The 25,518-nt window shown below is 44.1% G+C and overlaps 2 protein-coding genes and 1 long non-coding RNA gene across 6 annotated transcripts in view; all 3 read left to right on the top strand.

Moving 5' to 3' along the window:
• The first annotated feature begins 2,553 nt into the window (after positions 1-2,553).
• LOC133110952 (uncharacterized) lies at positions 2,554-9,668 on the top strand. 3 transcript variants are annotated; one of them, XR_009704946.1, is made up of 5 exons: positions 2,554-2,641; positions 5,233-5,492; positions 7,476-7,601; positions 8,141-8,226; positions 8,899-9,668. It is a non-coding gene; the product is annotated as an uncharacterized LOC133110952 (long non-coding RNA). The 3 variants fall into 3 exon arrangements; XR_009704944.1 differs by having other exon boundaries at positions 2,635-2,772; XR_009704945.1 differs by having other exon boundaries at positions 2,635-2,772; positions 8,141-8,254.
• Positions 9,669-10,296: 628 nt separating this feature from the next.
• On the top strand, positions 10,297-19,310 carry LOC133110978 (signal peptide peptidase-like 2A). 2 transcript variants are annotated; one of them, XM_061221104.1, is made up of 16 exons: positions 10,297-10,541; positions 11,009-11,119; positions 11,360-11,542; positions 11,715-11,804; positions 12,027-12,163; positions 12,820-12,995; positions 13,088-13,184; positions 13,461-13,568; positions 13,938-14,019; positions 14,475-14,549; positions 15,086-15,139; positions 15,419-15,518; positions 15,599-15,679; positions 16,411-16,577; positions 17,023-17,056; positions 18,738-19,310. In XM_061221104.1, exons 1-16 carry the CDS (start codon positions 10,488-10,490, stop codon positions 18,773-18,775), a joined length of 1,587 nt encoding a protein of 528 aa, XP_061077088.1. In that variant the 5' UTR covers positions 10,297-10,487; the 3' UTR covers positions 18,776-19,310. The 2 variants fall into 2 exon arrangements, with proteins under 2 accessions (XP_061077088.1, XP_061077089.1); XM_061221105.1 differs by lacking the exon at positions 17,023-17,056.
• A 722-nt stretch (positions 19,311-20,032) lies between these two features.
• The window catches only part of LOC133111926 (transient receptor potential cation channel subfamily M member 7-like), a 31,928-nt gene continuing 26,442 nt past the window's right edge, over positions 20,033-25,518 (top strand). The window contains exons 1-2 of the mRNA XM_061222566.1: positions 20,033-20,093; positions 23,381-23,460. Of these exons, the coding sequence (XP_061078550.1) occupies positions 20,091-20,093; positions 23,381-23,460 (83 nt within the window). The 5' untranslated portion in view covers positions 20,033-20,090. The remainder of the gene's footprint in view (positions 20,094-23,380; positions 23,461-25,518) is intronic.

Genomic DNA, 25,518 nt, shown 5'->3' with positions numbered 1-25,518 from the left:
CTGGTGGTGAGTTGCATCAAGTGGCCGGGGTGGGTGCCGGACAGACCTGGTAAACCCAAATGTGTAGTGAGGGTGAACTGGGAACGTCTGGCGGAGGCCCCCATCCATGAGGTCTTCAACTCCCACCTCCGGAGGAATTTCTCACGCATCCCGGGAGAGGCTGGAGACATGGAGTCTGAGTGGGCCATGTTCAAAGCCTCCATTGCAGAGGCGGCAAGCAGGAGCTGTGGCCAGAAGGTCATCGGTGCCTGTCGAGGCGGAAACCCAAGAACCCGCTGGTGGATACCAGCGGTGAGGGAAGCCGTCAAACTGAAAAAGGAGGCCTTTCAGGTTTGGCTCGCCCGGGGGTCCCCTGAAGCAGCAGACAGGTAACCGGGTGGCCAGAAGGGCTGCGGCTTCGGCAGTCACTAAAGCAAAACCCGGGTATGGGAGGAGTTCGGGGAGGCTATGGAGAAGGACTTTTGGTTGGCCACGAGGAAGTTCTGGCAAACCATCCAACGACTCAGAAAGGGAAAGCAGGGCTTGTCTCAGGCTGTTTTCAGCAGGGGAGGAGAACTGTTGACCTGGACTGGGGATGTTGTCGGGCGGTGGAAAGAGCACTTTGAGGAGCTCCTGAACCCAAACAACACGTCCTCTGTGGAAGAGGCAGAGCCCGAAGACTCGGGGCAATCTGCACCTATATCCCTCGTGGAAGTTGCCGAGGTAGTCAAAAAGCTCCTCAGCGGCAAGTCGCCAGGTGTGGATGAGATTCGCCCTGAGATGCTGAAGGCTCTGGACATTGTTGAGCTGTCTTGGCTGACACGCCTCTTCAGTGTCGCGTGGAGGTCGGGGACAGTACCTGCAGAGTGGCAGACCGGGGTGGTGGTCCCCATTTTCAAGAAGGGGGACCGGAGGGTGTGCTCCAATCACACTCCTCAGCCTCCCCAGGAAAGCTTACTCTAGGGTGCTGGAAAGGAGGCTCCGACCAATGGTCGAACCTTGGATTCAGGAGGAGCAATGTGGCTTCCGTCCTGGTCGTGGAACAGTGGACCAGCTCTTTACCTTGGCGGGGTTGCTGGCGGGGTCATGGGAGTTTGCCCATCCAGTCCACATGTGCTTTGTGGACTTGGAGAAGGCTTTCGACCGTGTCCCCCGGGGAACCCTGTGGGGGGTACTGCGGGAGTATGGGGTACCGGGGCCGTTGTTACAAGCCATCCGGTCCCTGTATAACCAAAGTGAGAACTGTGTCCGCATCCTCGGCACAAAGTCAAGCACGTTTCCAGTGGGTGTTGGACTCCGCCAAGGTTGCCCCTTGTCACCAGTCCTGTTTGTGATATTCACGGACAGGATCTCAAGGCGCAGCCGAGGTGAGGAGAGTGTCCGGTTTGGTGACCTCAGAATTGCGTCTCTGCTTTTTGCGGATGACGTGGTTCTGCTGGCTTCATTGGACCGTGACCTTCAGCATGCACTGGAGCGGTTTGCAGCCAAGTGTGAAGCGGCCGGGATGAGAGTCAGCACCTCCAAGTCCAAGGCCATGGTTCTCTGCCGGAAAACGGTGGATTGCTCCCTCCGGGTTGGGAACGAGTCATTGCCCCAAGTGAAGGAGTTCAAGTATCTCGGGTCTTGTTCACGAGTGAGGGTAGAAGGGAGCGTGAGATCGACTTTTCAAGTTTAAAATACAGATAAGTTATTTTTTAATCATTTTAGAAACAGAAGAATGTGGCTGTATTTGAAATGATGCAGTTTCTTTAGAGAGTGATGTACTTTGTAACTAGTCCCAGCACCACGCCCCAGGCTTCAGATTGTATAACCAGTGCCATCTAGTGGCGAAGAATGTCACCTAGGTTCAGAAGTTTTGCAATTAATTTCTCATATTCAAGTGTGTGCTGTTGTCCCTCTGCGTTTTTGGCTACAAGTCATATTTGCAGCATGGAGTATTAACTTTGCTCTTCTTTTTAGTGAAAATGCGTTTTTAAAACATTAAAACACAACCTACTTTCACAAGTAGCAGTTAGCAAAAGGTACTGAATAAACCAGCTGTCAAGACTCATAAATTAATTTGGAGAATTAGGGAAATTATCTGTATAACCATTAATCAGCATGAATGTATTATAAATATCATATGCTATATCTTATATGTTATCTCAACAGTATAGATTATATCAATTACATGCTGTATCCAACTGCATGACTGGTCACATTGTCACCTTGCCAGCATGCTCACTTCACATCTCTCCTCGTCTCCCTTCACTGGTGACCTGCTTCTGCTCACATCATTTCAAAAACCTTGGTACTAGCCTACATGACAGCTCCATAAATCCTCTCCGATAGATGTTTCCCAAGGAACAGTGGGAAACGCATAATCAAAGGATAAGAATCAACAGACACACCCACACAGCACATATTCCCAAACTGCAACATTTTGGAGCACACCAAATCGTCCCAAAAAAAAAATCCACACATTATTTTCATTATTTTATATTTATTGCTGCTAAAATGGGTGCACAGTGGAACCCTGGCACGAATAGAGAATGAAAGACAAAGTTACGTCCTGGAGCACTGCGACAACGTGATGTTTTTACTTCGATTCCCAGAGGTCTTTGCGCAAGAGATGTCAGAGGGGAGGGGATTTCTTCTGTCAGACCTTTGGGGAAGTTGGCAGGTATGTAATTCTACGTTAGGTTTTACCTAGATCAAAGCTGAAGTTTAGCTTAAAAATATTCATACCTAAAAAAATAGTCAACCTAAAAGGTCACATTACGGCTTCTTTCAGGAAAACGCGCGTTTTCAACGGTAGGTAGCTACAGTTTAATTTCGTTAAGTAGTTAGCTAGCCATTAACATCTTGCTAGCTAGGCTGGCTAACCTTTTTGAACGCCGACGTTCCTTCCTGTTCGTGTGAAGTTATTCTCTGAATCTGAGATGTTCGTGTAATTTTCAAAAATAGTTTATCGGACTTTTCTCGAGAATTACACAGGTCAGTTTATACAAATTCACGTTAAAACTATTCTGAAACTTGTAGCTAGCGGTTGAAAGTATCTAGACATCAACTTAAATGGTTTTTTTCTTGTCAAGTGCAATTCAACGCAAAATCAGGAAATGGAAAGTTAGCCAACTAGTACCAGTATTTGATTAGGAAGAGTGTGTCAACTATACCAATCATTTTATTGGTTTGCTTCGACATTTTTCTGTATGTGGTCTTCACACAGATAGTACAAGCCACATTACTAACAAACATAAATTTAATTAAACGTTCGAAAAAAGAACATCTAGCTACTCGTCGAGACGTGCGTGAAGTATTTTGAGCGCTGCACCCATCACATTTCATAAAGCATCCGCGAGAAAAGCGATCATATTCTACGGCAATGTTGGAACCCAAAAGAACACTGAATACAAAAAAAGACAGTTCCGTATTCCTAGCTCCAATTTAGCGTTGTTAAACCGTTTGCTATATGTACGAATAGGTACAATTTGGAGAGTGCATTGATGGTGTAATTATGATGCATATGGGCTGCAGAATAAAGATTGAGTATAATTTTCACTATTGGTGCTTCACATACTGAATTCATAACCTGATATTGTTAAGACCGTTAAATTCGCTGTATATGGTAGGTATGTCTTGATTTCGTAAGAAATGCATGCCCAACCCCATAGAAACACATTGTAAAATCATCCACCGCAAACTGACTGCACCGGGGAGGAGTTTTGTTGTTTAGAACACGTTTTGTACATCCATTATTTTCAGAGGGGAAAAGTTGTGGTTCTGGTGTGTTGTGCAAAGCAGTCTTAGGGCTGCTGGCCTGCATTTCCTGTTCTGTGGGTGTGCTGTGCAGAGTCTTGCTGCCGTGGGACTGATTGTTCCCTTCTCTTCTAGCCGCATGTTTGCTGACTTATCTAAAAAGGTTCGATGATGTAGAGAAAAGTCTACAGACTTTATGTGCACTAAGGCAAGTCGCACCCTGCTTGTCCTACAAGGAAGACTCCACAGAGCGGTGTAATTAATGCTTAGTGCCGACAGTCTGTGACGTGTGCCGTGCGTGCCATGCGTGCCTTTTGTTTTTAGCTGCAAGATAAATCTTTGAAAAGTGGCGGAAGTTAACTGTGGTCTCCTGAGAGGTCCTGCTTTCATGCTTCAGAATTATCTGAACCCTGCTTGCTGTCGAGCAAAAATACTACTGATCATATTTCCAAAAATTAAAGGATTTTAAGGATTGTATTAAGCTTACAACATGAATTTACCAAAACCTAAAGACAATATCGCTGCCGTTTGAAGCTTTTTGTATATTTTGTAAGATGTTGGATGTTTAAAAGTTAATAGTCTGAAGTGATATTTGTTATAGTGTTCTGTGTGCCGTGTTGTCCAGGTCTGGTTTTGTGTCATGGTTACGCTCTTCATCGTTTAAATGCATGACTGACAGACATGTGACAGAAACGCCTTTCTGTATCGTCAGAGATAAAAAAAAGAAAAAAAAGAAGAGAAATAAATGTCACTTGGTTCTGCTTCCTTTTTGTAGTTTGTGTTTTTGTCAAATGGTGGTAGACAAAACCAGTGTTAATTGACAATACATTTTTATTTGGTTTTATTCATAGTTTAGTCAGAAGACTATCACATTTAATTTGAATATTGTTAGTTTAATCTAGTTTTAGTTGACAAAATAGAGAGTTTCAATTGATGAAACTTTTAGTCAAGTTGTGATGAAACAATTTTCTCTTCACTGGAATGTTCTTAGGGAAATTACTGACAGAAGGACATTTGATATTGTAAATATGTTATTAAATGCCTGCCTGTATCTGCAGAGAGGTAAGAGCTGTCGGAGGGTTGTCGGTTCCATCCGCCCTGAAGCATCAATTGTACAGCGCTTTGGATAAAGGCGCTATACAAATGCAGACCATTGACCAATATTGATAAAATGTTCTACTAATGACTTTAGATAGTTGCATACATTGTGTTCTTGAATCACATAACTATACAGAATATAAAGAATAAAAAGTAAAAAGTCACTTTGCAATCAGTCAGCTTTCTGCAAACATTTTTTCCAAGTTAGAACATTATCCAATCAAGTGCGTGCACCAACCTTACAAACCTTTACCCGTGCTGATCTAGGATATAGCAGAACAGGTGACTGGCAATACCGTGTTATGCGGAATTATTGTGTTTTGAATCAGATTGTGAAATTAGACTTCCCTTCTCCCCTCTGAGGTGTGTTGTCAAAAGGACTGGCCTTGTGACTGAAAGCTGCATTTCCCCCTGCAGGTTGAGTGTGGGTTGGTGAAGAGGCAGTGAATCCTGCTGGGTATTTTTCAGCGGCCTGAAAGCGATCGCAGGCTGTGGGCGGATGCGATAGGCCTGTGGCTGAGCGACGGGGGCACTGCTCGGAGCGACAGGAAGACGAGTCTGAGGGCTCCACCCTGAGGAAGTGGAACGGCGGTGCGATCTAGCCGCCCAGACACCGACGCGGCATGACTGAGCTGTGGATCTGCTTCACCTGCTGCATCGCAGAGCAGCCCCAGCCGGTGAGCAATACATTCAGCAAAGTACTGAGCAGCCAATGAGCACACGCAATACATTCAGCTATGTACTGAGCAGCCAATGAGCACACGCAATACATTCAGCTATGTACTGAGCAGCTGGTGAGCACACTCAATACATTCAGATATGTACCGAGCAGCCAATGAGCATGCTCAATACATTCAGCTAAGTACAGAGCACCCAAAGAATACATTCAGACGTTTAGAGCACCAATGAGCACAGTTAATGCATTCAGGCATGTACAGAGCAGCCAGTGAGCGTGCTTAATGCATTCCGACATGTTCAGAGCAGCCAATGAGCGTGCTTAATGCATTCCGACATGTTCAGAGCAGCCAATGAGCGTGCTTAATGCATTCCGACATGTACAGAGCAGCCAATGAGCATGCTTAATGCATTCACTATAAACTGCAGGCTTCTTGAATCACCCTTCTTCACTGAGAAGCAGCACTAGTTTTTGTGTCCAACTCCAGGGGATTTGCACCCTGTTTTAAATGGGAGTCTGCCTTTCCGTTTATGGAGAATTGCTGTGCGAAGTTGTCACACAAGAGCCGTTTATCCTGCCTTTGATTCTGGATCTTATTATGAAGTCACTGATCCAAGATTATTTCAGAAACATAAGACTTTAATCCCAGGCAGCGCAGTGGAGAGTCCAGCCAGAGTACTCTCTCTCCCTCTCAGTGCCATGACACATACCACAGGCCTGCTGTGGAATCTCCACTAAGGCAGAGCCAAAGGCTACAGGGCAGCACCACAGGGCAGTGCGTAAGCTTCAGGGTCGTCCAAGACAGGGAGGGGTTCAACCAGCAGGGACCGAAAGGGCCTCTACGCCACCCACAGTCTGCTCCTCTGCGCTGCACAAGCAGGGGTTTTCAGCTGGACTGAAGTAGGGAAGGTGGCTGGCTAATTGTTGTAGCTACAGCATGATAGTCTGCCCTCTCCCGAGTTGACAAAAAAATGTATAAAAATGAAAAAAATAAAATTAATACAGCAAGTTGGTGCATTCAACACATTTGGCCACAATTCTTTTCCTTATGTGGTCTTCAAAAATTAGGGTGAAAAGGGGAAAAAAATACATTAAAAAAAAAAAGACTGTTGGGAGCCGCGGTGGCGCAACAGGCTAAGACGCAGCAGACTCGCGGTTGCAGTTCGCTGCAGTTGCACACCGGGGACCGGGGTTCGATTCTCGGTCCTGCCAAAAGCCAAGTTTCGCCGGCTCATGTGGAGCAGCAATAATTGGTTAGTTGCTCCAGAGGGAGGGACTTGGCAGGGTTAGTAGATCGCCGCACAAATCAAGCACCTCGGGCGCCTCGGAATCACGGTTACAGCTTGGGAGGCGAGACGGCTTGAAGGCGTGTCGCTCTCCTGTTGGCCGCCGAGGGACGGGGTGTGGGCGGTGTATCTAATACTGGCTCTAATTGAATCAGACGGGGTCCAATTGGCTACCAAATTGGGAGAAAAAGGGAAAAATTGGATAAAAAAAAAGACTGTTGGCGAGGTCCATGCCTGTCCTTTCGTCAGTGGTGATGACAATGAAGAGATCACGTCACATCTAGAGTCACATCTGAAAAAACGGGAACTGCACAATGAATAAACATCAACATGCTGATAAAACCAGCAAAAGCAAAGTACTCCCAGGTGCACAAAAAAAAAAAAAATTGTAATAGTATTTGAATAAGTGCAATAAACACTTTAAGAACAAGCTTAGGGACAGTAGACTGAATGAGCCTTTAGGGAATATATTTCCAGGTAAATATGGTTCCACTTAAACCATAAATCGGGATTTATGGCATCACTCAACATTTGTTGCAAAAACAAAAGTAGATACAGACATTGGATAGTAGAGAGTAGATATTGGATGTTTGCATGCCGCTGGATTTAAAAGGAGGAGTGTTTACTTGAGTTTACTTGAGCTCCTGGCACTAGGACCTGGTTTGCGTAATGCATTTTTCCGTCTTGTTCAACTGCAGAAGAGGAGACGGCGAATAGACCGCTCCATGATCGGAGAGCCCACAAATTTTGTCCACACAACCCACGTGGGCTCAGGAGACATGGCGATGGGAGTGAGGGCTGCAGGTCCTGCAGGAACCAGCCAGGTACATTATACTCTTCTCCCACTGTGGTACTGGAACCAGACTGGTACATTATACTATTCTCCCACCGTGGTACTGGAACCAGACTGGTACATTATACTCTTCTCCCACTGTGGTACTGGAACCAGACTGGTACATTATACTCTTCTCCCACTGTGGTACTGGAACCAGACTGGTATATTATACTCTTCTCCCACTGTGGTACTGGAACCAGACTGGTACATTATACTCTTCTCCCACTGTGGTACTGGAACCAGACTGGTACATTATACTCTTCTCCCACTGTGGTACTGGAACCAGCCAGGCTCATTATGCCCTTTCCCACTGTAGAGCTGGAACCAGACTGGCTCACCATACTCTTTGCTTTGCCATATCAGATTAATGTCAAATGTAGTCAGTCAGTACATTCAGTTTCCCTGAAATTCTTTGTTAATGCAAGTATAAATACAACTTTACAAACAATTTCCAAAATATTAGCCTCTAAAGCTTTAAGGAATGATTTTCCTGGGATGTAGATGTGAGTGTAGGTTTTTCTGTTGAAGGTGGACAGTCTGCAGGACAAGATGAAGTCTAAAGGTGGCTATGGAAACGGAGCGACTGAGAATGCCCCACAGTGACCAGCTGAGAGGTGCGACTGCGCACATTCGCTCTGTCAGGTGTTTATCTGAGCTCTTTAAGCACCTCTTTTCACAGCTGCCTCCTCCTGCCACGAATGTACAGTGATGCGCTCTGAAATCTGGTATCGAATTGCGCTTCCAACACTTATAGCACAGTTAAATTGTCCTGCCGGCACGAGCATCAACGAACTTTGATGAGTATGGAATAACACTTTGATGATGTATGTGCAGGTAGGACAATCTCCGTGCTAGAAAGTAGCAGTGTTTTAGCCGGACGTGCTCACCCAAAATGGCTCCTTTTTATTAACATATAATGTGGGATCGGTTTGCTTTTCAAATTGATTACATTACGAAGATGAACTTCTTACAGTGACATTTAAAATCTGAACACTATGTTATTCCTTTTTGAGAAATGACCATAGTGGCCTATTCCAGATTAAGTATGAATTGCCTTGATATTGAATGTTATATAGTAATATATTATATTGTGTATATATATAATGTCATTGATGGAATTGATTAATACAATAACTTCTGTATACAGTATATACAGAAACCTGTGAAGCTAAAAGATTGGATTGAGATTTTTATCCTTAAATGAGGGAAGTTTCAATGAATACATCATATACATAATTGTGTGTACATACATTTGTGAAGAGTATTTTGTGTTTTTTTCCCTACAGACTTGGTGAAGCTGGCTGCATTTTCTGAAACCTGCGTGTAATGCACTCCTGTCTGCTCCTCAGAAGATACATATTTTAAGTAGATATTTTATTAAGAGGCAAACAAACATTCAGTGCACATAACATATAATATAATGTATAAATTTGTGATATTGAATATGTAAATAATTCCATAGGTAAAGCACAGTTGTACCTCAATTCATATGTTGGCTACAGATGTGATATCAACACAACACGACAAATCAGACCGAGTGTATAAGTGGTATGTATTAACGAACGTGTGATGGTGTCATGAAAGGCCAGTATGGTTGTGTGTGAGAAGATCTCGGTCCCAGCCCGGATTTAGCTGTTGTACAGGTTCACTCTGGGACACCTTTATCTTTAAAGAATGTGATTGTCACGTGGTGGCAGTGCCACTTCTGATTTTGTGGGATGATTTTTGTGAAGCAGTTTTGGGGAAAAAAGAAATGTTTGAACAGATTTTTAAAAGCTTTTTTTTTTACCAAATAGACATGTGCCCCATTATGTTTTCCGGAATCACCTCTCTTGCTGTCACAGGTCTCAGGCTTGCTTTACGTCTTTGTCTTACTCAGTGTACTTTTTCTCCCAGTAAACTTGAAAATTGTTCAACACACTGTAATGTCAGGATGAAATGTATTTTCAGGCACTGTAGTACCCAAAATTTGACTGGATTTCTGTATATTTTGTTCTTGTGGGGATATTTCACGGTTTTCTTTCAGAATAAAATTATTTTCCAAGATGTAATAAAATCTGCATTCAATCAAATCAAATCTCAGGTTAGGCACTGCCACTTTTCAATAACAGTACCACCCAATACAACATGATAATGTTCAGGGCTTTGGGGGACCATTTCATGTTTTCCAATAGTTGGGGGAGGGGATCTAATCCCAGGATACACATTCATGCCCTGAGCATACAATAGAAGACCAGGATCTCATCCAGGAAACTAAAAATTAAAATAACTAGATTTCACATGCCCTGTTTTGTAGCATCGCGTTGAAATTACTGCTGTTCCTACAGTACTTCGTAAAGTTGTTGCACTTTGATTGTCCTGTTTAATGTCCTGTGTGTACGTTCCGCTGGTGACGGTTCAATGTGAAATGGATTAAAAATTAAAGATTTACCTGGTTTTCCACCGCTGGCGCTTCAGGACATGAAGAGTTCATGTTCACCATCAGTTCAGACTTTAAAAGGAAATCTTATTTCTAAAACGAGAGAACATAATGCCCCCGTTAGCAAAAAGGGTAACAATATCTAGCGAAATTAAAAATATAATTCAGATAAAGCAGTGACGAACACACCGTTTGTGCAGCAGGACTACAAGATGGGTCATCTGACAGCTTCCTTGCTGTCATACACCACTGACTGTTCAACGCTGGCAAACGGAAAAGGAAATGAACCAGTGTGCAGGCAAGCTAACTTTAGTAATATTAAACTACAGTGTGCCGTTTACTCAGATCACCATGAAGCTCGCAAAACGGGGCAAAACTGAAACTTACAATAGCTTCCTGTTAAGTTAGTCTACTGCGTCAACATAGATTGTTAGATTCCTAGCTGAATGTACGACCATGGCTCGTTTACTGACGGCTGTTTTACTTTTATGTTACATTTACATGTCTCGGGTAAGTTGGTGAACGTTACGATCGCTAGCCTAAAAAGTCATGTACGAGCGAAGTATTGGAGGTAGTTAGCTAACCTGCACTATGTTTAGCTACCAACAGTAATTGTTTCGATTTCAAAGTATCTTTGGAGCGGCTGTCACTAACAAGCGGTTATTAGCCAACTTAGCAATGTGAATTTCACGATCACTTAACGAACAAAATGTTTTGTACAGTGTAATTACTTTAAATCAGTGTAACGTACGTGTGTACGTTTTTCGCTGGCTCTATTTGATACTACCGACAACACTTCCTTAGCAATACTGCTAATGTTATATGCAATTTACTAGCTACATTTCAAAAATATCTGTGTCCTTAAATTGAAGTAGCTAAATTAGTGTTACAACTACAGTTAGCAACAGTAAGTGTTGAAAATAAGTAATCTTATGCATGTTACAAGGATATCCACCAATTATTGCTATTATTTTCAGGTGAAATCTGAAGTAGCATTCCTGGACATCTCCAACGGGTCCTCACACAAAGAGTACTGTATTACTTACAATTCATTATGGACGAATCTGTCGAAGTCTCTCGGGGATGCTGTAAGTTAATTCGGTGTTAAACTGTAATGTTGTTTCAACCTGCCAAGCATTGCCATTGGCATTCAATAGATTTGTGTGTGTTGTGCTTGGACATTATCACTGAACTGGACGATGTTACTTCAGTTGAGGGCATTCTGCCGTTATTGTTACATTTTGAACTGCAACAACATTCGATACCTAAAATTATTTCACAGATGATGTTATCAGTAAGAGGTTGGTTTGTCCATCTGTCCCATGCAGGTGGGGTATCCATTAGTGAACTTGACTTCCACGAACCTCTGCAACAGTTCAGGGCTGGGTCCTGATACGCTGGTGGGGAAGGCGGTGGTGGTGATGAGAGGGGGTTGTGGATTTGTCCAAAAAGCAGTGATTGCCCAGAACATTGGAGCAGCTACCATTCTTATCGCAAGCAAAGAACGCCTGGTCAGTGTTATGCAGTGTACAGCATTCGAATCAATGATAAAGCATTCGATATTGACATACGCAATTGTGCTGTATGAGTTCTCATTTCTGCTGCACATATCATTTACTGTGCTTGAGTTTCGGGTCGGTGTATAATTTATTTATTTATTTTATATCGTTTCCTGTTTTTCAGGACACCCCCTCTGGCAATCAGACAGATTATCGGGAAGTCAAAATTCCTTTGGCCCTCATGAGATACAGAGACACTGAGGATGCACTAGAGGTGACTCTTGTGACACACACACTTCCAAGTGATGGCGCACAACACAGCCAACAGCGCAGGCGAGAACGATGCGCTGTCTGAATGAAATATGACACCAAAAAAACCACAGTTCTGGAGCTGCTCATTGGCTCCGACTGCTACGTTACATTACTTTTGTTTTTTTACATTTTAAATGGTCAACTTCATTCTGCAGTGAATTGTCCCATGATGCTGTCCCATCAGATGTTTCCAGAAGGTGTGTTGGTGAAGCTGTACGATCCCCCCCCCGCGCCCCCGTTTGACGTCAGCATCCTGCTCATGTTGGCGGTTGGAGTCTTCACTGTCGCTATGGGAGGCTACTGGAGTGGCGTGGCTGAAAGGTGAAAGTAGCCACGCCCATGTCAAACTCACAAGGCAACATGCCCTGGATTAAATATTTATCCAGAGTTTTATAATCAACCGTGATGAGAGAGTGAGGCTGTGTGAGCCCCAGGTGACGGTGGGGCTGTCTACTGGCTACCTTTGCCTCTCTCACTGATCTGGAGAGAGCCAGGCCCTGAGATTTGTTCATACGAGAGACGGACACCCACCAACAGGATCAGGCAGCCTGTAGCGTAGTGGTTCAAACCCCAGTGCAGCCACAATAAGATCCGCACAGCCGTTGGGCCCTTGAGCAAGGCCCTTAACCCTGCATTGCTCCAGGGGAGGATTGTCTCCTGCTTAGTCTAATCAACTGTACGTCGCTCTAGATAAGAGCGTCTGCCAAATGCCAGTAATGTAATGTAATGGATCACAAAGTCTCATCAGAAGTGAGAGGTTTCACTTCCTCCTCTGGTGCTGAACACCTGGAGCCTTCTGACTCATTTAAATGCGAGTCGGTTGCCAAAACAAAAATAATTAACATTTCAGACAGGGTGCACCTCCTTTGAGGTATTAGAGGTATTTTCAGACAGATTGAATGACTGGAGGTTGTGCTGTCTGCATTTTAAGATGGAAGAGTCGCACTGACCAAGGTGACGCGTTTGCTTCTCCTCAGGGATGCTCTGTGTGCGCCTCCTCCTCTCCCTCCTGTCGGGGGAGGTGCAGCGGACCCCGGGGAGCCCAGGGCTCACAGCGGAGACCTCTCCGTTTCCTCCCCAGTCAAAGTCGTGGTGTTCGTGGTGTTCTTGAGTACCATGCTGGTTCTGATGTTTTTCTTCTACAAATGGCTGGGTGAGCATTGGGCGAGCTTAAACAGTCGTCTCTTAAGAAGGGCGATTTATCAGCCGGGACACGCGGTTAAGGCCCACCTCTTCCTTTTGCAGTGTATGTGATCATCGTGGTGTTCTGCGTGGCCTCTGCCGCGGCCTTGTACAGCTGTCTGAGTGCACTGATTGAGAAACTGGGGTGCACGAGCAGCAGGTATGTGGGGTCCCAGGCCCCGTTCTCACAGACAGGAAATGACACCCCTGGATATGAATTTGGAGCAAACCACAACAGCGGGCAGACTAATTCAGATAAACTTTTTCTTTTTTTTACAAATTTATCTGACTGTGATCCTCAGTGGTTGAACCACTTTGTGCTTATACTCGCTGCTTCAAAAAAACCGGCCTAGTCTGTCTGAGCTGTGAGGAGTAAAATGCTGGCCCTCCTGTGGGTGTCCTGTAGTCTGTTCTTGTGTTTGCCTCCTTTTCCCAGCATGCCCTGTCTGGGTGAACCTGAATCAGGCATTGTCAGGACTGTGCTGCTGGCTGCTGTCTGCGTCTCCATAGCTGTGGTCTGGGGAGTGTTCCGGAACGAGGACAGGTACAGACAGACCCGCTTTCTGTTTCAGACCTGCTCAGAGAAGCACGCACGCAGGAAACTCTGTCTGGTTTAAAAAAAGAAACACGGCTTTCCTGTTACAAGTGCATTTTCTTATAAATTTTTAGAAGACTGGTATTTTTAAACGGCTCCTTATGTAATCCAATGCATATTCTGCTGTGGCTCAATCTCAAATTGCTTACTGTGTGATTTTTTACTTCTCTGGAATTCTGGATGTATTGAATTTAGTTCCTCACAACGGTTCCTCACAAATCTCAGTTCCTGACCAGTTCTGTGGTTGTTGCAGTGTACAGTTCCACTTCCTCCTTTAATCTTGCTCTGGTTTTGAGGTACTGCGTCCTTTCACTCCAGATGGATCTGGATTCTGCAAGATCTGCTGGGTATGGCATTTTGTATCAACTTTTTGAAGACCATCACCGTCTCGAACTTCAAGGTAAATCCCCACAGGTTTTTTTTGGGTGTGGTCAGGGGGTACTTAAATACAATTATTTACAAAGAAATAACTTCCATATTTTCAGACAGTTTAGTAGGCACCTTGTGCTGAAAATAAGATATACAACAGTATAATTTGTGCTAGTACTACAGATTGCTGTATGTTTTTTGAAAACATTTGCAATTGGATAAAGGAAAAGAAAATGGTAACAACCGCAATCTGACATAGGTGAGGTCTGGGCACTTCCTAGGCTGGGAATTAAACCGAGAACCTTCGGGTGACAAACAGTATCCTGTAACCCCTCTGCCCCAACACTATGCGCTGACCCCATGCTGCTCTGGGCAAGACATATACACCGACCCTGTGAGCTCTGTCGTGGCACATTCTGCAGTGCCCAGAACCATGGTACAGATTCAACACACAGGATGACCCCCCTCCGACTCTCTCCCCCTCAGATCTGCGTCATCCTGCTCAGTCTCCTGCTGGTGTACGACGTCTTCTTTGTGTTCATCACCCCTCTATTCACCCGGGTGAGACCCTCACTTTCATCTCCCCTCTATTCACCCCGGTGAGTCCCTCAGTTCCATCACCCCTCTATTCCCCCTGGTGAGTCCCTCACCCCTCTATTCCCCCCGGTGAGTCCCTCACTTCCATCACCCCTCTATTCCCCCTGGTGAGTCCCTCACCCCTCTATTCCCCCTGGTGAGTCCCTCACTTCCATCACCCCTCTATTCCCCCTGGTGAGTCCGCATCACTACTGACATGGCCCACTTTCATTCACACTGCTTTCATTTACTGTCAAGGGAGAACCCAACAGTCATCTTTTAGGAGGTCTGAAGTGCTCCTAATACCCAGGATAATAAATGAGTTGTATATCTTTATATTTGACAAAAGATCTACATTGTACTTAGGGAATTCATATTCATATAATATTAAATTGAATATACCTCAGGGATTCCTGTAGCGAAGGTTTATGAAGTTTGCCCAGAGAATTGAAAATTATGAAGATTTATATCATATAGCTGTGGGAATTAATATTAATTCTGCAGGACGTTGCCTTCCACAGAATGGAGAGAGTGTCATGGTGCAGGTGGCATTTGGCGATGATTCGGGGGAAAAGGTAAATTCTTGCTCGAACAGCTTTGAGTGAAATTGTAGAGTGCAGGTACCCGTTTCCTGCTTCATTTCTGAAGCTTTGCAGCTGTTTTCAACCACATGAGGATTTTGCTCAACTGGTAGTGGCAGTAGAATGCAAATCATAGCAATTCAAAAATGTATTCTTGATCTTATTCAAGGCTGGTCGAATATCTAATCCAAATTGGACAGCTGGGGAGATCTAAAAAGTAGGGTTGTCAAACTGTCAACTACGATGGAGTAATGTGGGAATTGTGTTTTCTAGCTTCCCATGGTCATGAAAGTCCCCAGATTTTCAACCTGGAATCAGGAAGCCTGTGGGATTCAGTTTTCCATCCTGGGCTTTGGGGACCTAATTGTGCCAGGTAAGTGTAGTGTGGTCACTCTGGGCCATCATACCGGCTGCTGTCTCCGAACTAAAGCACGTGATCATGTTTTTATGCAGGCTTGGTGGTGGCCTACTGTCACAGGTTTGACGTGTGGACTAACAGCGGAAAGAAGATCTACTTCATTTCCTGCACCATAGGTACAGTACACAGGACATAAATGAAATGGCAGACGTTCAAAGAAGCACGTCCAACAGAACTTGTATGATGCATGAATGATCAGTCTATGGAACAGGTCACTTGGTACAAGTCAGGGCTCTATGCAAAGATTTTTTTCCATGGAGTTCATGTGCTTCCCAGTTTAAAAAATTTAGGAGCACACGAATGCATCCTAATTAGATGTCCTAATTATTTTTTCATTTAGTACACATCCATTTTCAGGAGCAAATGGAAGCAGTGTTGAGCCCTGCCTTCGATGTGTTAAGAAGCAGGTTGTTTGATACAGTGCTGAGTGAACTTGTGACTGCAGGAGAGTAATGGGCCCTTGTAAAGTGCACTGTTCTTTAACATGACCGAGAGGAGCGTTACATTACATTACATTACATGTCATTTGGCTGACGCTTTTATCCAAAGTGACTTACAATTGTTCACTGTTCACTGAAAAGGGTGCGTATTTTTTATGTATTAAAATGTTTTTTTTGCAGTATGCAGTGGCTTCCCTCTTCATTTTTTGTTAGTTGATTAGACTAAGCAGGAGGTAATCCTCCCCTGGAGCAATGCAGGGTTAAGGGCCTTGCTCAGGGGGCCTTGTGAATCTTACTGTGGCTACACCGGGGATCGAACCACCTCCCAGTCACGTACCTTAACCACTACGCTACAGCAGCTTGGAGGGGTCCTGTGTTGAGCGGTCTTGTCTCTCTCCTGTCCCCAGCCTACCTCTCAGGGCTGATCTGCACCTTCATGGTCATGCTCCTGAGCAGAATGGCCCAGCCCGCCCTGCTGTACCTGGTGCCCTTCACCCTGCTCACCTGCACCGCTGTGGCCTGCCACATGCGCCAGCTCCAAGCCTTCTGGAGCGGAACCAGGTCCGGGTACGAGGTACGTACCGTCTGAAGGCTCACCCCGACCCCTCTGAAATCACTTACCATCTGTTTTTTAACAAATACATCCAGGTGTTAGTTAGATGGAGAGATAAATTACTGCGTTTATGCAGCGGTTTTCTAGGCAAGTGTTTTACAGTAATGAGGGGGAAACTCGCCTCAACTATCACCGATGTGTAGCACCCACCTGGCTGATGCGTGGCACACCAGTGGAGGTGGAGAGAATTTGTAGCCTATTAAAATATTTTTAGTTTTGTTCCAAAACAGATTGTGAAGAATGACAAACACAAGTCAGATGTTAACAGTAGTAGCACACTGATACATAGTTTATGTATATTTAGCATAAGAAGGGTCATTACACCCAGTGTGAATTCGTAAGTGCAGGTCGTCGTCGGAACAGGACTGTTTGTCGGCCAGTGATGCCTTAACTTAATTTCCCCCAGGTGTTGGACTCTTCGAGGGACCCACTATTACAAGGTGTGCTTCTGCCTCCTGTGGTGGAGATGGGGCTAAACCAGGGGAGGCCGACCTGGTCTCAATCAGTTTTAATGATCATGTGCTGGAGGTGCTCAGCATCTCACTACTCATTGATCCGTAAAACTCCAGCTCAACTGGAATGAACCCCAGGACCAGGGCTGCCTCCCCCTGGGCCAAACCTCCCGTCCCCTGTGCCTGCCTACCCTGCATGTCCCTCACCTCCTGCCTGGCTCACACCCCCTCCGCATCTAAAAATATTTATAGTTTAATGCCGAATAATTAGCATTTTAAATTTCTCTTAAAAAAAAAAAAAAGAAAGAAAGAAAAAACTTTCATACCTTTTCTTTTTTTTTTTTGTCCAGTTTGGATTCCTTTATGGTAACTGTGCACCCGTGCCATCGCAGTAAAGCCCTCTCTCTGGGTACTCCTGAGCTTCCCTACCTGGGCAATAAGTGTGGGCGGCCTGTAGCGTAGTGGTTAAGGTAAATGACTGGGACACGCAAGGTCGGTGGTTCGATCCCTGGTGTAGCCACAATAAGATCCTTGAGCAAGGCCCTTAACCCTGCATTGCTCCAGGGGGAGGATTGTCTCCTGCTTAGTCTAATCAACTGTACATCAGATAACAAATGCCAAATGCCATTAATGTAATGTAACAAGACTATGGCCAATTGTGCATTACTCTGTGGAACTCCTAGCCACATACTGCAATGGCACGAGTAAGACTCCATTCAAAGACCCAGTGCTTTCATAAGTAAATAAAATACTAGCAAAACTGCAGTGTGCATTTACTTAAGGGGAGCGTGTTGCTTTGTGCTGTAGTTATGCCAGTACACCACTAGATGTTGGCATTACACCCAAAAAGATTTTTTTTTTTTTTGCCGTTTCATGTATTCATAATTTCTGTTACTAGGCTATGCAGTCTTAAAGATAGACATGCATCACCATCAACTAAAGTGCTTAAAATCTGGAAGCTGAATGCAAGTATGCTTCAGTGTAGAAAATTACACGGGATTTAAAGATGGCAATATCATGCCATTAATTTCCCCTGGTTCTTTATACATGATATCTGTATGTTTTATAGTGATTAGCTTTGATTGCACTGGGTCTTTGATCAAATGATATGGTGAAAAGAAATGAATCAAATCACAGGGGGAGTGGCGATTAATCTTTTCTGCTGATATTCCATTCTCCTGACATCTTTCACCTTTGTCTAAAATGTCCGCCGTCTTCATCCTCTTTAACATGGTGACCTCGCCTGACTGATGTCACCGTCCAGAAACCAGCATGTCATGTAACAGCGGTGGCGGTGTTAAGGTGTTGGTAGTGTGCAGGATCTGTGCTATGCGGGAAAGGTTTTGGGACGTTTCATCTGCTACAAACGCTGTATTGTGCTTTTTTTTTTGTTTACTGAAATCCTTTCATGTAATGCTGACAGGGTTTCTGTTTTTAGACTAAGTCCCAGTCACCTGGTGACGTGCTCACGTCGCACACTCAGAGAGGTGGGGGTGTGATTATCACCACTGTGGACTGCCCAGTGTGTGTTCTTCCATCTGCAATGGCTCGTCAGGGCGCTGGGAATTCTGGGAACACCCAGACAAAATTTGACGCAGACCAAGTGGATCTAGTGGATGTTTTTGATCTTGTTGATCTCTCTCTCTCTCTCTCTCCCTCTTTCTCTCAGATGGAGAACAGGAATACCAGTCCATACAAAGGAACTGATGAAGTTCATAAGTAAATCCAGAACATAACTCCTGGGTTAATTTCCTTTCTGCAATATAAAAAAAAATATTTAAGATCAACTGACACTAGGGAAATGATGCCTTTACAGTTGACAGGACTACATTAAATGGTTTCCCATCTACTGTAGACATTTGCATTGCAGTTTTGGCTTTCAATCTGAAACAGCTTTATGATGATTTTGAAAAATATTTATTATGATGCATTACATTACGTGGCATTTAGCAGACGCTCTTATTCAGAGCGACGTACAACAAAGTGCAAATCAATCACAATGCTGCAGAATAGAGGGAATATTAAATAATATGCAGTAGAATTATGGTTAGTGCTTGTTGTGTGTGTGTGTGTGTGTGTGTGTGTGTGTGTGTGTGTGTGTGTGTGTGGGTGGTTTGATAAGCTGATGAAGCACCAAGTTTTCCAAAACTGCTGAAATTCCTGAAGGGAATATGCTACTGTTTTCTAATGTTTCATTAATTTTGAATGTCACTGACTTATGATTAAAACATTTTTACTGACATTGGTTGTTTGAGCTTCATTTAGCTGACTTTAATATCCTGTTCTGCAGCTCATACATACAGCACCAGTAGTATAGTTTTTTATATTTTTATATCCTTACAGCAGAGTGGAACACTGACAACTGCACTCGCCCGCACTTCACATTTGAACAACCACCAGAACCATACCGACACAGTGTCCTTTGTTTTAATTAATCTGTGAAGTAGGTTGTATAATACCCTTGGAAAATAAGCTTATTACTGGCCTGTGACCTGAAGTTGTGTTTCTAGAGGGACCGTTTGTGCCAAAGGGGTTCCTAGAGTTAAATCTACCATGCAGGAATGTACAAAAAAGTTCGTGTTAAAAACAAGTTTTTGATTCATTAACAAAATTAATGGTATGAATACAAAATATAATTAAAAATTCGCTGACGTTATTTAAAGGTAAAGACAAGGTGCTCCAGACTGATTCTGCCTGTCCGTGCGTCTAGATAAAGAACGGTTAAATGTCAGTTATGGGCCTCCTTCGGTAATTTCTTGTACGAATCGGTCCCCCAATTTGATCACCATCTCGAAAGCTCCACCCGCGCCATGTGACTACCTGCGGTTCCTAGCCGGTTGTCTGGACTGACTCTGAGCATCAGTTCGGAGTTGCACAATTATGAGAAGGGTACTTTCCGCTGGAGTGGAGGCAGATCACCTCAAAGTTGACCGGGCTTTCTCTCCAAGGATAACCGATAGCACCGCTGATAGATGGCTAAAAGCCACGGAACAGCTCTCCCTGAGTCTGAACGGTGAAAAGAATGGTAAGGACGGCGCAATACTGTCACCAGTTCGCCGGAAACTGGCCATGACCAAGGCTATGGGCTAACCTTAGGTAGCTACAGTCGTTATGTAGTGCAGTCAGAAAAATCATCAGGTAAATTATCATTTGACACCGATTGACAGCTGCCATGAAATGCAAGAGTGCTTTCTCGCACGTACACTGTAGAACAGCGATTCCAACCACTGGCGACCATTGGCGTTCCTTGTCGCCTTAAATTTAAATTAATTTTACATTTTGAAATAAAACTTAGCAGATGCATTCTACGGGATCGACTCCTAGCTATCTCACAATAAGCTATAGCTATTTGAGATACACTTGCAAGCACCGCTGTACAGTGATGAGTGAACGTTTTTATTCGCAGTGTTGCGTTGCTAGCCAGACAACATTAGAGTGGCTTTAATCTGAAAAATTTGCTCTGTTTATGTGAAACGTCGTGTTTATTCTTTATATTGTGTATGAACGTCTAGCAGGGGGTGCGGTCACCCTATTGTTGCAGTTGGCTTTTTTAGTATAGCTCGGTGTGGATTTGATTGACTAATTTCCAATGATTGCGTCTTACTTTGTAGTCCAGAGCTGTCAAATGGAAGCTGATGGTCTCATCAGATACACAGAATTCGTCCTCACTTTCCGCGTGCAGTGCTGAACAGCCTGCTCTTGACGCGACATAATTCGGGCAAGTGATTAGCTATCCATTAACATTACCTTACACTTTGACAAGCACACAGTCGACGTGCAATAAATAACATGAAATCGCTTTTGGTGATCCTGTGTCGCAGGCAGTGTACAGCACTGGTCGCCTGTGTGTGTGGTCGGACCCGCAGCCCGGTCGTGATCTCCTTCCAGACGGTGGGTCTGGCGAAGTTAGAACTCAGCTGCTGGCCTGGGTTAGAAAGGTTGTGGTATCGCATACCATGTCGGACGAGTGGCAAGGAGTTCTTTAAACACTTGGTTGAAGTGCTGTTTTAATGCAGGTGTCTATATCCATTGTCACGGTCATTGTTTGGCAAAAAAAGAAAAAGCTACGGGAGGCTATATAGGCCTCTATAAAATGGCAAATCTACATTTATGGGAAAGGTAAATGATCTCACTGGCTTCCATTGATGCATTCATGTCGAAGAATTCAGAAAAATGCATCTTTGGGGGGGGGGGGGTCCATCCGATTATTTTAAGTCCACTCTGTCATGTCTTGTGGTAGGCAACGTGCGAGTGTGTGCTGTCACCATTAGCAACTCTGTCACATTCATGACTCTCACACGCGTCAGCTTATTCCCGCTGCGGGGACCAGAGACAACGGCACGGTAGTTTCACGGGCGTGCAATATGCTGTATTAAAGTTAATTAATAAATGCAGCATTCCGAGCAACATGCATGTAAATGAACACACAACCTTCCTGCAAATGACTTCCTGCTGGGCCAGACAGTTCTACCTTTTGGCTGGATAGCCTTCTGCAGGACGAGCCCACTGACGTAGGGCAATTGCACAGAAAGATGACAGCCAGATTGATGTGCCTACCCCTGTGGAGCTGCAGAAGTGGTCTGGTTAAAGTAATTCTCACACAGCTTATTGGTATATGGGTCTTTCCAGGATGATTTATGGTGGCGTTTGTTCAAACAGCTTTTTCTCTGGGCATTGCATTTTTTCCCCTTATAGCATGCCTCTCCAGTGCCTCAATGTTGTCATAGCAACAAGTCAATTATGAATTCAGAAGGCGAAGGACAGGCCGCACCCGCCGCGCTCAATGAGCAATAGGCTGGATCCCACTGTCTGAGAGTCCAGACTTCAGACAATGTGCTTACTTTTGGGTCAGCGTGAACCTCAATTACTAGTACTGATTGCTAAGAACACTGTGTCTTGTTTATTTCACAGCGGTCCAAGCCCAGGCCTGCAATGTTGTGATGGTTGAATAAATGCTCACAGGGGCAAAGGGCATCAAAGGTTGGCAGAATAGTGGCCTGTCGGCGTAGCGTGCCCGCAGCGTCATTGAATCTCAGCTCTCCCAGAGGCCAAGGCCTCCAGTTCTAACTTCACAGTCAAATAAATATTTACATTACATTACATTACATTAATGGCATTTGGCAGACGCACTTATCCAGAGCGACGTACAGTTGATTAGACTAAGCAGGAGACAATCCTCCCCTGGATCAATGCAGGGTTAAAGGCCTTGCTCGAGGGCCCGACGGCTGTGCGGATCTTATTGTGGCTACACAATATCGAACCACCGACCATGTGGGTCCCAGTCATGTCCCTTAACTACTACGCTACAGGCCGCCCCTGATAAATGTATTTATCAACCCCCAAACCTCCCAAATTCAGCGCCCCCCTCCTTTCCCTCAGCCTCTCACTGCACTCTTATCTGTCCCCCTTTCTTGATCCCTCTCGTCGTCCATCTGAACCGATACAGATTAACCACCGTGCAGGGAAGAACACCTACAGCTTCCGGACCGATTGTTAATTTTTGAACTGAAAGATGTTTATTTTAAATTTCCATTCCTGTGTAGACTTTGAGCTTTAAGCAATTGAGGTGAGTGGAAAGGAACAATACAGGCTGAGAGAGAACTGTTCAGACAGTACAGGAGATGCCTGGACATATCCGGCTATGTTCCTGTACGACTCCTTATCGCAGAAAGACGAGGAAGAGGAGCATGAGGTACACACTGACCACGCTGAATGTTTGCTCTTTATGTTAGTGCTTCTTTGATCAAAGCTGGTAACCTAAATGACTCAATGTTTTAGCTAATTATCAGTCGTTATTTTGTTTGTTCTTTACAGATATGTCTAGTGGCAGATTGGGAGAGATGGGTTCTAATTTGCCAAGTCAGTAACAGTAATCTGTGCTGGCAGGTTCGTTAGTCTGCTTTGATTTAGTAGTCTTACTGCACAAAGGGGATGGCAGTCATGTGTAATACAGGTTCTCTGGACAGTGGAAGGCTCTGGAATGCAGGTTTTAAATCCAAACGATTTTCCTGCAGCTCCAACCCCCACATAAGATTTAGCCTGAGAACACAAAGGCATTGGGGTTTGAGATTTTAATTACAAAATTCTTCAAGTTAAAACCCCACTTGCTGGGTTACAGTAATCTTGTAAATGTAATAAAGTTCAAGGGATATTGTGGACCGTTTTATTGATTTCTTAAGTATATTTTATTGTGTGTTTTTCTTGAACCTAAAGTTCATGTAGTTATCTCGGACAAATGGATTTTCCTGGAAAGTTATTCCAATGTCATGAAATATATAACTATGTATTTATAGCATTTCCCCTCTTTTCCAGTCCCAGAAATCCTGGATAGAAAGCACTTTCACCAAGAGGGAATGTGTATACATACTTCCTGTCTCAAAAGATCCACACAGGTAAGTCTTTGCTCCGTGCTATGCACTGCTGTACGGTACAACCAACACAGGAAAGCAGCTTACAGCTGCAGGAGAAAAACTCTCCTTTTGGTTAACATAGCAAGGTCAGTCAGTGCTGCGGTTGTAGTGCTGTGAGACTGGGCTTTGTGTTTTTGTGTTCACCGCACAATGCTCTGCTGCAGCTGTTATTCACCTATTCTGAATAACCAGAGATGCCGTGGAGAGGTTGTTCAGTGGTCCGGTTACGTAACGCAGTCGTGACTCCCTGTGCCCAGGCCCGGCACTGTTGCGTGCTCAAGCAGCATTCCCTCACTTCTCTCCTCACCCCGATGGAAAGCCCTTGCTCTATGCCTCCGGACAGGCCTGACAAACCCTCCTCCCCTTCATGCGCATAAAAACACGGCCGCCTCTGTGAAGCTAGCCGTTGTCCACAGGCTTACTCACTGGTTATTCTTTGTTCAGAAAGAACGGACCCTGTACACTGAGGAATTTTACTTTCATCAATTATTTGCCTGTGAAATGGGAAATCTAGTAAACAGGCCAGTAATTAGTATCTACGAACAAAGCATGTGGAGAGTTTCTCTAAACTTAATGAATGTTTTTAACAAAGCAAAATGTTTTTGACCAAAACACCAGTAGTGCAAGGTTGTGTGCACAAATGCTATTCTGCTCCATAAGTATATCAATAGCCTTGAAAAGATCTTCCGAGGCTACCCAGGGCAATCATCAGCAGTTCAGAGGCTAAAATTTAGCCTATTTGTTTTCTGGAAGCGTCTCTGATAATGTGAAATCAGAGCCCCAGGGGAATGGACAAGTGTACCAAGCACATAGAGGAATGGACTTTTGTGAGGTTTTGCCCTTGTACACATGATCCAAATGAAAGTTCCAGTATTTGTAGGGCTTTAATCTTTTCATAGCAGTCACCTACTGTACAATGCCTTTTAATGCCTGTTTGCTGTAGGCTACTGAAACAGAATACAGAGAGAGCTATGAGAGGTTCCTTAAAATGTCTAATTGCTAAGAAATTCACATCACTGAGAATTTTAGACAGCCCAGAGTATTTGTGGAGAAGTTTTCCACTGAGGCCACAAGTCAGTTTAGTAGAAAACTAAAATGTTCAGCATCAGGGAACTACACCATAGTTTCTGTAGTCACTTGACATGTTGAATTAAGCACTTATTTAAAATAGATATGTTATTTTAGTTTGAGAGAACCTGCATTGCGGTAGTTGACCCTGCCTGAAATAAACACCCACGACCCTGTAACGCTTTTGAATATCTTGAAATAATTGGGCAACAATAATATTGCAAGAATGTCAAAACCATCCGTTTTGGCAGTAGATATGAATGTTCACCATAACAGCAAAGCTTTGTTCAGTATGGCTGTCCATATTTGAGTTCCTGTGTAAATCCTGAAATGTAAAGGTAAACCGTGTACTTTAGCTAGGCCTACCACATAGAATGAATTGGAAAGTCTGCTTGACCCTCTCTGTAGTTAAAAGGGATCTCCGATTAGCTTAATTAATTTAACCAAATGGAAACTTTCTAAACGTGGCGATGAGAACGCTGTATATTCTGTTAGAATCACATAATTGGTCACAGATCACAGATATATGCTTAATGCTAATGTACTTTGGCAATATTATGCATACAACGAATAATTTAATTAGCACCATTCAACAGATAATGCTCTCGCAGGTGGCATGCGAAATTGGATGCGTTTCCTCCAGATAAGTCAATGTTTTCGGCTTGATTAGGCTACAGTTTAGTAGTCAACCAGCGCACGACCAAAACGCTGTGAAGCCTATATTTGCCAAGCGTCTTTGGCAACCCAATTGAAATCAATTCCACAAATAAACACATCAAACAAAACTGCTTTGGACGCGACCATACTCGAGCACGCTCTCGGCTGCCCTGTCTTCGTGCGAAACGCATCAGTTTTCAAAACAGTCAATAAGGCAACGTGTGAGAACACATTTAAAAGGCGTATTATTACACGCAATAAGACAGCCAGCAGCAACAACTATGAAAGTAAATAAAAAATGTGCTTGCCTACCGT

Source organism: Conger conger, chromosome 15 (genome assembly GCF_963514075.1).
Source record: "Conger conger chromosome 15, fConCon1.1, whole genome shotgun sequence".
NCBI lineage: Eukaryota > Metazoa > Chordata > Actinopteri > Anguilliformes > Congridae > Conger > Conger conger.
Note: the sequence above shows the minus strand (reverse complement) of the source record. Positions and strands in the feature narration are given on the sequence as shown.